The sequence below is a fragment of the Chanos chanos genome, chromosome 5 (genome assembly GCF_902362185.1).
Source record: "Chanos chanos chromosome 5, fChaCha1.1, whole genome shotgun sequence".
In the NCBI taxonomy this organism is placed as follows: domain Eukaryota; kingdom Metazoa; phylum Chordata; class Actinopteri; order Gonorynchiformes; family Chanidae; genus Chanos; species Chanos chanos.
This window is the reverse complement of record NC_044499.1, coordinates 32,274,564-32,287,507: the sequence shown is the minus strand read 5'-3', so window position 1 is coordinate 32,287,507 and position 12,944 is coordinate 32,274,564. Positions and strand designations below refer to the sequence as shown.

Genomic DNA, 12,944 nt, shown 5'->3' with positions numbered 1-12,944 from the left:
TGCTAATCAGCTTGGTTCTTCTTTGGGGGGGGGGGGGGGGGTGTACCACTTGGGGCAGCTCAATCTGTCAAAGATCTATGATGATCTGGGTGAGAGACTGCTTCTCAAAACTGTTTTGTCTTTAAAACTATTAGTTCTACGCCCACCCGACCCTGACAAATAAAAAAGAAAGAAAAGGAACAGTCTTAAAAGAGAATGTTAACTGTAGCAGCACCTGCAAGAATGTACACACCAGGAGGTCTTATTTCTGTCACTCACGCGCTAGATGAGGTTACAAGCTTCCCTAAACTTCCAGAGTAAATACTGAGAGGATGTTGAAATTCAAGTCGTTTCCTTGAGAGAACGTCAGATTAGCATGATGGATCGCATGCACATTACCATAAATTACCCAATGGAGAGAGTACAGATGCAGTATACACTCAGTAGATGTGCAGAAAGGTAGCACACTAAAAGAGTCACACCTGAGTCAAAACGTGTCAGTGCTGCTCTGATCTACTCATGCAAATATCTACAGATAGAAAATTGTCACAAGCTATGTTTGGGGTGAACAACTACATGTACTAATTAAAAAAACACAGTCAGCAGGGAAGGATTTATGAACCTGGCCTTATTTCTAATACGTTTTAAGAAAGAAATCTTTATTGTAATCCCTCAGAGAATGTGTTTATGTGTGGACAAGAGCATTTCTTAATCCGCATCAAGAAGAAATGTAACGAATAAAAGCCTCGGGGAAATGATTCAACTGGTGTCTTTCACAGTAGCCTATCTCGAAGCTTGTTAAAGGTGATCCAAAAAAAAAAACCGTTAACAGTGATAAAAATGCACAGTTAAAAATGCACATAATATCACAAATTACTACAAAGTGATGCAACTTTGAAAGAAACCTCTAAAAATAAAAGTATCTGCCTTACTTTGCATGTAATGGCTGATTTCAGTGAGCTCCGTAGAAGTATGGCAAATGACACTGAACACTTGACTCAAAAATGCAACATTTATTCAGAAACCATTCAAAAAACATTTATGGCCAGTGCTCTACAATCACATTACTGGTAGGCTATATTATTGATATAGTTCGTCGACACCGCAAACGAGTTGTCTAAATGAAACAGAAACAAGCACGTTAGTGAAAAGCAAAAATGCTGTTACTAAACTGTGCGGTCAGGGTATCGGCATAGCAGTGACAAACCTTGCAACGCGAACACTGTACATGCCCGAACTGGCGTCTACTCCGCTAGCGTGCCATCAACCCGGACACCTACACTGTCCACAGCTGCACGGCATTCCTCAAGTATTGTTAGTTTTTTCTCCATGCAATTGTGAGAGAAACGCACTCGCACCTACCTTTCCAGATTACAAAAATGAAAGCAAGAAACACTCACACACACACAAGCCCAATATTTGAAGGCGCCACCTAAACGATTGTTCTACTAACCCATATTTCAGAACACAGACAAGTCACTCAAGGTTGAAAGACAAGGCAAAAAGAGACGGAGCTGTAGCTGGGACAGAACATCGACTAAACCCATGTAAGAACAAGGTCGTTATATATAATGGGAACCACGGAACAGAATTTCGAGTAAACGCGCACATTCCATAGTTGATTCTCAGACAACAGAAGTCTGGATTTTAAGAGATTGTACCGTTGTTGCCTCAGTTTCATACTTAGAGCCTACTTCACTGGATAACCAAGAGAAAACACGCCTCAGCAACCAAACCATTCGGCTGCGAGATTGCTGTTAAATGATGAACTACGCAAAAGCATTCAAAATGAAATTATACACTGATATTTCAGCTTCTTACCGTGTGAAGATGAGCAGCTGCCCCAGTGCTGGATGGACAACTCGACAGGGCAATCCAATGAACGGTTGTTCATCAGGGGCAGATTTCACTGTCTGACCTGTTCTCTGTCTGAAAGCGGCGAATTTTGTTTACCCGCAGATTACTACGCTGTCAGTGTATCACCCTGCTCTCCCGGGGTTTCCTCCCACGGTAATGATAGGAGGGAGCCGCCTGGCGCTGCTCCTTAAAATGACAAGAGTGTAATAGAGGCACCCAAGGATATTTTCAGTGTCACGACTGTCATTCCTAACTCACACATGAAACTGTTCACACAATTCACCACACATAGTCTTCTTCTGCCACCTCCTCCACCTCTTCTTCTTCTTCGTCTTCATCTTCTTCCTCTTCCTTATTCCATTTATCAGATTGTAGTTTGCAAAACTGATGACAACTGAACACGTACAGAAACATTAAACAAATGTTCTAGAAATGTTTGTTTCGCTTCGTTATTGCCAGTTTAATTTAGTTAAAATTTTGTATTCAGGAGTGATTAATAGCGTGAACAGAGCCTCCTGGTGGACAAACGAGCAGCCTTCCGACAATAAAACAACTGACTTCAATTACAGTTTCACTATACTTAGTAATGAAACGCAAGAGTCAACCGATTCGAGTTCATCTCCCTTCTCTTTTTGTAAAACGTGCGTAGGTTAATCAGAGAACCATGTGCACTCAGTTCAAGGTAAGAATTCCGGGGGTGGGGGCTGACCCCCCCCCCCCCTAATTAAACCTTGGAGCCCCCCAAAAGAGGTAAAAGCAACAGTGTGTGTGTGTGTGGGGGGGGGGGGGGGGGATTATATATCCTATGCTATATAGCCCTGGAGAAAAAGTTGACACCCCCGTCATTGAGTAATTCACACTCTGACTCACTCTGATTCACACGCACACTCACACTCTGACACAGCTGATATGCTTACCACGCAATGAACGGGCACTTCATGTCACCTGTGAATGTTTAGTCTCCATGGAAATTTATGGCACCTCTATACATGCTAACAGAGGACTTTGGAGCCAATCTGTTGGCCCACGTCTCTTGTTGGATTGGAGGGGGAAATTTTCTAAAAATAGTTAACGCCGTTGACGAAGTTTTAGAAATGTCATTGTATCAAGTAAATATTTATTGTAATGTGAAAACTACGTAAAAATAAGCCAATTGATTATGGAGTATGTAGATGTGCCATTGGTTAAATTACCCGTGTAGCAGATTTTTTTAAGTGGATGACATGGTGATGAGAATTGTTCGTTGATGGATGGATGGTTGATTGATGACAGTTATAACGCCCAAAAGAGTGATCTGAAATGTTAGGAAATTTTGTTTATATACCATTCGTATCAGGATAACATAAATGTTAAAAATGGGTGTGACTGTGTTATCTATTGATTTATATATTGGTTTATATATTTTTATATTCAACACTAGCAGTTCAGTGCCTATGCTGAAAGTGGCATCATTTACTTCAACTTCTGTCAAACCAATATAAACCATATAAAACATAGTTCTGACGTTATTGCATTCTTTCAGTAGGCTGTACACCCCATGACAGTGTTTTAGGGCACAATATAAACGTCAAGACAACTGCCTCTCCCAGATCAAAGGTCCTTTGACTTTATTACTCTCCAAACATCTCATTATCTAACCAGTACGGTAATCTCTATCTCGCAGAATCGGGAAGCACATAGTCTTTTCTCTTCACTGAGTGCTCAGAGATAGACAAAGAAACAGTCTGAAATCGCTTCGAAGGGTATTGAGGATTCTGTGACCATGCCGTCTGTCTTGAAGGTTTTCCACTTCTCCTGTGGTGCCCTGCTCAATGCGATTGGTGTGTGCATTTTGGGATATGGAATGTCAACGTACTGGGTCCAGTCCGAGATGCAGTGCTCTACCTTTTCCACTGAAAACTTCAATGGATCGGCAACAGTGAAACTCGGCCTGTTTAACGGAAGCATGGACAGGAGATCTTGTCCTGGGTTCGACACTAGAGAATCTGTTTCTGGTAAAATACTGAAATGATATGTTCCACTATAGTTCTGGCATAAAAATTAAGGTCTTCCGCTATCAAGATCTTATAAAATCATCCATAAAATTTTGCTTATCATACTCTTATTATAGCAGAAAAACAGAGAAAACTGTGTTGTGGTGTGTCTTTGTGTACGCCAAATTATATTACATTGTCCATTGTGTCATACAGTTTACTTAAATGTGATTTTTCAAAAACAGCACCTAGGTCTATATTTCCCTTAATTCATACTGCGTCGTAACGGATATAGTAAATAGAGTGGGCTGCTGTCAATTATTCCCTATACTTCAGAATTAAAAAAAAAAAGATTCAGTGACTACTAATCTTTGACTTACTTCTGTGTGCAAATCGAAACAGTTTAACTTACTATGTTTTAACAAGTTCAGCATCAACCTACTAATTCACAGAAAATTGTTAGTCATACGAATCGCCCTGCATTCATTTTGGTGTTGCTTTAATACAGTGCTTAAGGCCCTGACGGAAATAGGGGCATCTCAGATCGCACTACATGCACTTGCAGTTGGCCTCCTCATCCTGGCTTTGGTTTGCTCAGCGGGAAGTATCCTGGTCACCCTGTACAACAGTATCAGTAATCCCTATGAGACTTACCTGGGCCCCTTGGCGGTTTATGCCTGCAGTGGACTGAGTGGTAAGATTCAAACGGACCACATGCACAAATGTGCACACATGTACACATACACATTTATACACATACATAAACATACACACAAACACACACCCTGAAGTTGTTCGTTTCTTCTTGAAAGCATAAATACATATGTTATAACATCTTAATATCTGGTCACCAAAATATATTTATATAATTTCACAGCAAAAACCTTTTGAATTTTCAACTCTTACTTTGTTGAGCACAATCACTTATACTAATTACTTTCTATCTGTCTGTGTTTTCTTGCAGCCTGTCTCTCACTTCTTGCTATAGTCCTGTTTGTGTCAAACGTTTATGTGGGGGGTGTGGCCTCAAAGCTGGTTAAGGACGTTCCAGTAGACTTGTATGTGAGAAATGAAAACATACATCTGCAAGTGGGTTACTACCTGGTACTCCCATATATAGTTGTCAATCTACTGGCCATCCTGGTGATCTTTCTATATGTCCACGCAGCCTACACTCATCGTAGAGAGATGGAGAAACCCACGGAGGATGCCCCCAAAGAGATTATGATGTACTAAGGGGGACTTGACTTGTTTGTTTTAAGTTAAGAGAACAGTCCTGTGATTTGTCTGGTGACTGTCCCTTAGAAGTTTCAGTATCTTTATGTTCAGTACAGTGAACTGAGAAATAAATGGGATGTAAAAATATAAGAAATGTATAATAAATATCTTTTTAATAATAGCACTGGTTTATAAATAAATACATAAATTATTATCTAGTCAAACCAAATATTACAAGAGTGACTAGAATTTTTTTTTTTCAACTATGTCTGAACATACTCTGTGTGTGTGGAGGGGAACTTTCAAAATGTATTTCTGATTCTCTATGACAGATTCCATTTCTGTCATACATGCTTACCAGTAATAAGAATGATACGTATGAAGACTGCCAATGTAAGCTGTCTGAAACACAATTTTACAATATATATGTTATACACAAAATCATGTATGTTTGTATTTGGATTCATACTCTTAAATATAACAAATCTAATGCAAGTCTGCCAGAGGTATTTTCCAAAATTGTAAATATTCAATGATTATTTATTTCTTAATAAACTCATTGCCTTTTTTACACGCAGATGTCTTGCAATCTCGCCAGCAATAAAATCAGTCTTGACTTTTGAGCATTGATATCTTATTATCTGTGGTGCAAAACTGCGACTTCCTTCCAGCAACTCTCGGTATTATTTACAACTTTTATGGCAAAGAAGTGAATGACGCATGTTCAAAGAACACTTTCAGTTGTTAAGAACAACGTTGTAAGGCCAACTCCTACTGGCAGTGTGTGACGCATATCAGGAGTTTGCTCCTATTCTTTTCAATGGATGTAACACACACCGGCAGCCTGTGACGTCCATCATGTGATGCTCTGCTCCGCCTCGCTTTAGTGTCAGTGTATGTTGGGCTTTAAACCTGCAGTGCTTCTGCCCTTTGACTGAATGAGTTCTTATTCACAAGAATGATGTCAGATCCGTAAAGCTCAACAGAGAGCTTCACTGAGTCCATATTTGTTAGCACCATAAATTTGTCTCTACTGGTCATGCAAAAGTTTGGATCTTTTGGAGAAAAGACAAGTACAGATACATGAAAGTTTTGTACTCTTCCTCTCTTGCTTGGGGTATGCAGCCATACTGTGGACAGCTCAGGTCCCATTTCACATCACTAGGTGGCAGCAGTGTTTGACCAATTACAGCCATTTAACGTGATGCACGTAACAAATCTAATGCTTTGCTGCCCCCTGCCTTTGTTCTTGGAGGGGGGGGGGGTATGTTTGCTTGTTTTCATTTTTGTTTTTATTTTTCCTCCTCCTCCTCAAAATCATCATCATTATTATAATCCCAAATTCACAGCCCCCTCAGCATGTTAAATGAAGGTAAGCTACAGTGCTTGATTATCATTTACAACATTTAATGTATTTATTTAAATATTTAATTAATAAAAATATTTTCAATTTAAACCTAAAAACTTAGAAATGAACTGTATGCATTTCAGAGAAAAGTGTTTAGAAAAAAAAAATCAGACAGTGAGTGGGAGGAGTCCGTTTAAGCTGCTGTTTTCTTTGTGACTTGTGTCAGTCAAACACAAGGCTAAAGCACAGGTCTTCAGACAGTAAAGAGCCAATTAAATGGACAGAGCTCTGAAACCTCACTCAGGCATCAAATCTAAAGCACATCAGACCTATTCACAGATTACATTCAGCCCCAACCAAACTGCCTGACCCTCCGTGTCATACAGAAAAGTCAAGAATACAGACAATACATTCCTTGTATGCATTTCCACCTTGTATCCAATGTTTCAAAATATTTTCCACCTATTCCAGCCTAAAAGCTTAGCATATATAAACATGTCTAATGCTCAATATGTATTAATAAGCACATTGAAAACCCGTTCTTGTACATATTTTGATCATTCATACCTTGGAGATGAACAGACTGTTTTATGTGTGAGACATATGTATAACGGATCATATGGCCTCTTCTGACTGTTTTCTTTCTGTGTTTGTGTGTATATATATATATGTGTGTGTGTGTGTGTGTGTGTGTGTGTGTGTGTGTGTGTGTGTGTTAGATTTTCATACTGTGTAATGTAAAGATGTATATGTCAAGATGTTAGAAAACAATATCATAATTTTAAAATATTTTCAAAATATTGAAAATCTTCAAAGTGGTTTTGAATGGATGTTGGGAATAACAGATACCAGGTGAGTGGGGCCTCACTCCCACACAGTAGAAAGGAGGAGACAAGAGAAGAGAAGAGAAGAGAAGAGAAGAGAAGAGAAGAGAAGAGAAGAGAAGAGAAGAGAAGAGAAGAGTCTTATTTCCGATCTCATGTCTCAACACTCTGTCCCTGGTGTGTTTGCACATGCCCTTCCCCAAACACTTCCCTGCAGCAGTGGCCCATAGCAAACATCAAAGAGAGCTGTTCTCCCCCTGGAATCAAAGGCCTGGGGTTACAGCTAAAGACGGACAGAGCATTCAACAGTGACATGAGAGAGAGAGAGCAAGAGAGAGAGACAGAGAGAGAGACAGAAACCAAAAGAAAGAGAGCGGGAGAGAGAGCGAGAGAGCACTCTCAGGCTTCTTCTGAGCCTTTTAAATTCATTAATATTTTATTTTAACTCACTCAAATTGTTTATACCAAATAATATACTGAATTCATAGAAAACTTTTTAAAAGCTACACATATATCCTATAAAGACTTCACTTGTGTTGACAGGTGAAGAAAACTAGGTTTAGGATTTTAGACAGCTAATTGTGAACAGTCACCAATGGGCTGAAAATCAAACCACCAACTGTAACACATTTGTTGAGAACAACAGGTTTTTCACAACTGACTTTTTTTAATCCATGACTTGAACTGACAGAGATAAAGAAAAAGTTAGTTATGCTGCGTATTCAACATTACGAAGATTCGATGCTAACTGTTTATAGAGGTAAAATCAGCCTCTTTACTTTACTACATAAAGCAGCTCTCACTCACTGACATAAAGACGTGAGAGTTGCTTACAGCCTACATTAAGGTTTAACAGTGCAGAGCAGTAGCTACAATTGGTAACATAAAGACTGTAACCTGTTTTGCTATAAATATTGTGTTCAATGTGTGTTTCAGCACTGAAAATAGGGCATGTGAGATTTCACAGAGCATTAATGCCCCCCCCCCCCACCCCCCACCCCCCACCCCCGAAAAAAACTAAAAATGGATAAATTCAGTCTAGCTAGGAACCAAAGGGAACCTGTCCTATACTTTATTTACATTATCCATCTATCTATCTATCTATCTATCTATCTATCTATCTATCTATCTGTCTATCTATCTATCTATCTATCTATCTATCTATCTATCTATCTATCTATCTATCAGTCTATCGCTTACTTTCTTGTCACCTACATAAAGAAAAAAAATGATGAACTGAAAACTGAGTTCTGTAAATTGAGATGTCACTCATCTTAACTCTTGTCTACTAAATGTAATAACAAACACCCTAAATATAGAATACATGCACAATCAGCAGCAGGACCCATAAAATATCACACTGTGTTTTGTTTTGTTTTTCCCCCTGAGATCACACAGAGGACACTTAAGCGTTACGTTTCAGAAAACTATCCTGAGCCCCTGGGAGTCTTTGGGAAGCAGTTGGTATGCAAACAGGACTTGCATCATATCAGAGGTGAGCTCTAATCTGTTCCTCTCTCCAGCCCTCTCTCTATCTCTCTCTCTGCTTGTGCACACATTAAAGGTGGGATTAGACTGGACCCCAGAGCTCAGGACACTCTTTCTGTGTGATAGGATTTAAGGGGGGACTTTTGTACCTGTGAAACTAGATCCCCACCCGGAGTCAGCATTACAGCAGCCTGTGAAACCCACACCTGTGGCTGCAGGGTATTGTCTCTCCCACACACACTCCCACATCGGCCCGGGAGAAATAGAGACAGAGAGAGAGAGAGAGAAAGAGAGAAAGAGAGAAAGAGAGAGAGAGCGAGAGAGAGAAAGAGAGAAAGAGAGAGAGAGCGAGAGAGAGAGAGAGAGAGAGAGAGAGAAAAAGACATCTAGGGTTGGTGAGGGTTGGTTGGTGAAGGGCGTGATATAACTGCTGAAAACTGAGAAATGCCCATGTCATAAAATTTATTCAACACAAAAACATGCAAATCTGAAGTGCATTTTCCTTTTAAATGGAAAATATGTATCAGAGATAATTAAAAACGAAATCTATATGTTCCAGTCAATGTTTTGCCTCAGCTACTGAGGGACTTCAAACTTGCCTTATCATAGGAGTACAACTACTCTGTGCTTTCAGCATTTCAAAATGAATATATAATTAGAAATAAATATAAATATATATATATATATATATATATATATATATATATATATATATATATATATATAAAATAAAATGAGAGCCTCATAGACTACCAATCGATATAATTTGAGTTTTATACATAAATATTTTATCATTTTAAACTCAAAATCACACATTTCAATGTTAACCTTTGACAGGTAACAGATCGTTACAAAATGCCAGGTTTCTGAAGAAAATAATATTAGCATATGAGTAAACAAAAACTTGAATGATAGCTCTCCCACTCCCTCTACAACTAGTTATGGATATTTCATTAACATGTTGATGGTGTCTTATATATATATTTCAATCTTTAATTCATTTTAAAGTCCTGATCTTTGTTAAATACATCTCAAAATTGACTTTTAACTTGAAATTTCTTAAAAGACAGCTAATATCAGTGTTCATTTTAAGAAGAGAAGCATTTCAATTAAAAAGGAAAAACTTTGATTGAGTCGACATGCTCTGTTCTCACACTCTGAAACCCTGAAGCTCACAGGCAGCCAGGTATGAGATCCATTTATCTACGTCATTAATCTTAATTTGTCAGCGAGAGCCGAGTTTTTTGGGGAGGTGCTGTGGGGAGGTGGGAGAATGAGGGGAGCTGCTGGAGTAATTGCATCCCTGCTGCTCCATTATAGTGCCATTCCTCCACTAACAGCAGATAACATCTCTCCTCCCAAATCACCTACAGCCATTTCTCTACTTTAGCCCAGTCCCCACAAATCAGACACACACACACACACACACACACACATAGACTGTCAGAGAGCCAGGTAAGCTCCTTCTGTGAAGCTAGACAGGAGTGATGGACTAACTGCAGCCCAAAACCACATCTCCCTCCACCAACTTTTTAACATCAGAACTGGTATCAGATGCCAGAAATGATTTACTCAGTTTAACCACTCCGAAATACATTTCAACACTGACTACAGATCAGTGGCCAGAGGCATAACCTGTCAGTTACTTCCCACCTCACACTTAGAAACCAATCACAGGTCAATCAGGTCCTGATAAAACCATTGTCCCCCCCAGCAAGCTAGCAGGGAAAGACGCCAACCACCGACAGATACGGTGATTGATTAAGCAGGCCTGAGCACTTTCTCTACATAGGTTCCACTGACAGACCCCTGTGATGAATGTGACTCAAGCCAGAGGGTCTGGCAGACACCCCTGGACTGGACAAGCAAGAACAGACAATTAACCTCGTGACACAAGGCCATCATTGGGTTACAGTGCATCACGGCACCCCAGACGAGCCAGCGGAAAGAGAGCGGATGTTTTTTTTTTCCCTGACAAAGGGGGGCAACATAAACAAGTTAAAGTTTCAGTCAGAGTTGTATGTATGACTATAGTCAAATAAAGCCTTAGGCACACTCACTGAAGGAGATTAGTTTTTTAGGTGTTTGGTGCTAAGCTGGTGTTAAAAGAACTGTGAAAGTGAGCAGAAGAGTAGTTAAATCTAGAAAAAGAATGAGTGTCCAAATTTGAATATATTAGTATATGGACAGTTGTACTCACAGTTTGTGTGTTTATTTGAGTGCTGTTCCTGAAACAAGTGTCTTGTTTGCAGTGTAATTACTAATGAACAAAATATCAAGATTAAAACATGAGACTGCATCTGCAAAGCTCTAGATTTTGACCTTTTTATTTATAGTTATGCCCAAATAAATTATAAAATAAAATAAAATGGACCAAGAAGACCAAAAAATAAATACTGCAATATAATTACACTAACTGTATGAAACCACAACAAGAGTGCAACAGAAGGACTATACAATCAGTCATCGGACAAGTCTACACATTTTCTAATCTCCTCCACAGATATTCCGCGTCTCTCACCACGAAAGACACGTATAATCAAACAGTGAAATAATAAAACATTCCTACTGCCTGGCCCTATAAGAATATCAGGAATCCTGGACTGCCGTGGTAGCCTAATCTGCACAAAAGCTGCCGTGTTAGAATCCAACCAAATTCTCTGCGCCATCCTGGCTCAACATCTCTCAGAGAATAGTTTTTATTCTGATGGCGTTTGAGTGCTAAGGTCACCGTATTTTGCGACTTTACCGCCTACAAACTGTCGGCTACTATTCATCAGGCCACTGCAGGTGAAAAATGATGGGATCAATTAAACCAGCTGTAGCGTAGTCCCAGTGCTAAAGACTAAGCGTAAAACAGTATCTTTGAGCTTATAGTTTGGCGACCTTTTCGTTTTCCTTACTTTTAGATGTTTGCCTAACTTTTAGAACGCGATTCATCTCGTGACTGAGACGTTCGGAGACAGGTAAGATGAAAGAGACAGTCGCCAATGAAGCGCGTCACTGCTTGAGAGATCAGAGCCTGCTGCGCGTAACCAATACAGTGACTCAGAGTCGACGCAAATTCTTCCAAAATCTGATCGGTCATAAAACAAATGAAATTCCACTCTTCTTCAATGACGCACAGCTCTGATAATTTGTGGTATCGGACAGATAGTTTCCCGCTGCGGTAGATATCATGGGGTCCATTTAAAATTAATTTCCACTGTTCTGCCATGTAGGCCTGCGGTTGACAGTAAAATATTTTGTAGTTGACATAAAGTAGTTTTGCCAGACATTCCCGTAACGTGGCTTATGAAGCCTATCAGCGTAGCTAACCTATCAACACCGTTCTGGCTGTTTTTCAGGAGCCAGATGCGAGCTACCTAGCATGAAAGAAAACCCAATTCGTCCGTTTGTTTGCACTCCTGCATTAGAGGCTTTTCATTTAGGTGTTAGTCTGTCACTCACTGTCTCGTCAGTCCCACACGCAAATTACTCCCCAACTCCAAAGCCTGTGTTTTCGTGGGGAATCTAGCATCCTGTGCTGATGCTGTCATCTCCAAAACCTTGGACATGTGTGAAGGCTACAATTAATGTCAGAACATACAACATATTGTCTCACCATCTCATCAACGCCTTAGATACAGCTAATGGAAAGGCAGTGGAATTTGATGCAGTTTTACTAAGATATTTTTGTTATTCAGATACCAGTCCTCAGCCTTTGTTACATGGTGAACCTTTCAAGCCAAAGCAGATGTGAAACATTTTTTACTGTACTGTCTCTTCCAGCTGGATCCATTAATGATACTTGCTGAAGAGTGAGAATTGTTAGTGTGATGGGTCTTGTCACAGGTAATGTTGTGACACATATAAGTTATGCTGAAAAAAGAGATAGATGCTTCAGGCAAACAACAAAAACAGACTGTCTGTGATTACAGGACAGCTTGTTTTGGCGTGTAATCAGTTGACCTCAAGACCATAACTGTCCTCAAAACATGACTGGATCAAATCTGGAGAGAAACACATCACAGTAAACTAAACCAGACTCTCTTTAAACAGTAGGCCTTAAGGGAAAAGTCTTTGGAGAATAAGCCTAACTGAGTAAGGGGTGGGGGGTGCAAGTGAGAGAGAGAGAGGGAGAGAGAGGGAACAAGGGACCTCCCAAGACCCTCTTCTCTCCCGTCCCACATGTCAATCCATCAGCTTCCTGACTGACTAGTTGTCAGCACATGGAGGAGGACCAGAGTGACGGTGTGTGTGTCTGTGTGTGCGTGT

The 12,944-nt window shown here is 39.9% G+C and overlaps 1 protein-coding gene across 1 annotated transcript; it reads left to right on the top strand.

The window, feature by feature from the left end:
• The first annotated feature begins 3,598 nt into the window (after positions 1-3,598).
• Positions 3,599-5,045, top strand: clrn3 (clarin 3). Its single transcript, XM_030776049.1, has 3 exons — positions 3,599-3,830; positions 4,318-4,503; positions 4,774-5,045. The coding sequence occupies exons 1-3, from the start codon at positions 3,599-3,601 to the stop codon at positions 5,043-5,045; spliced, it is 690 nt and encodes a 229-aa protein (XP_030631909.1).
• The last annotated feature ends 7,899 nt before the right edge of the window (positions 5,046-12,944 follow it).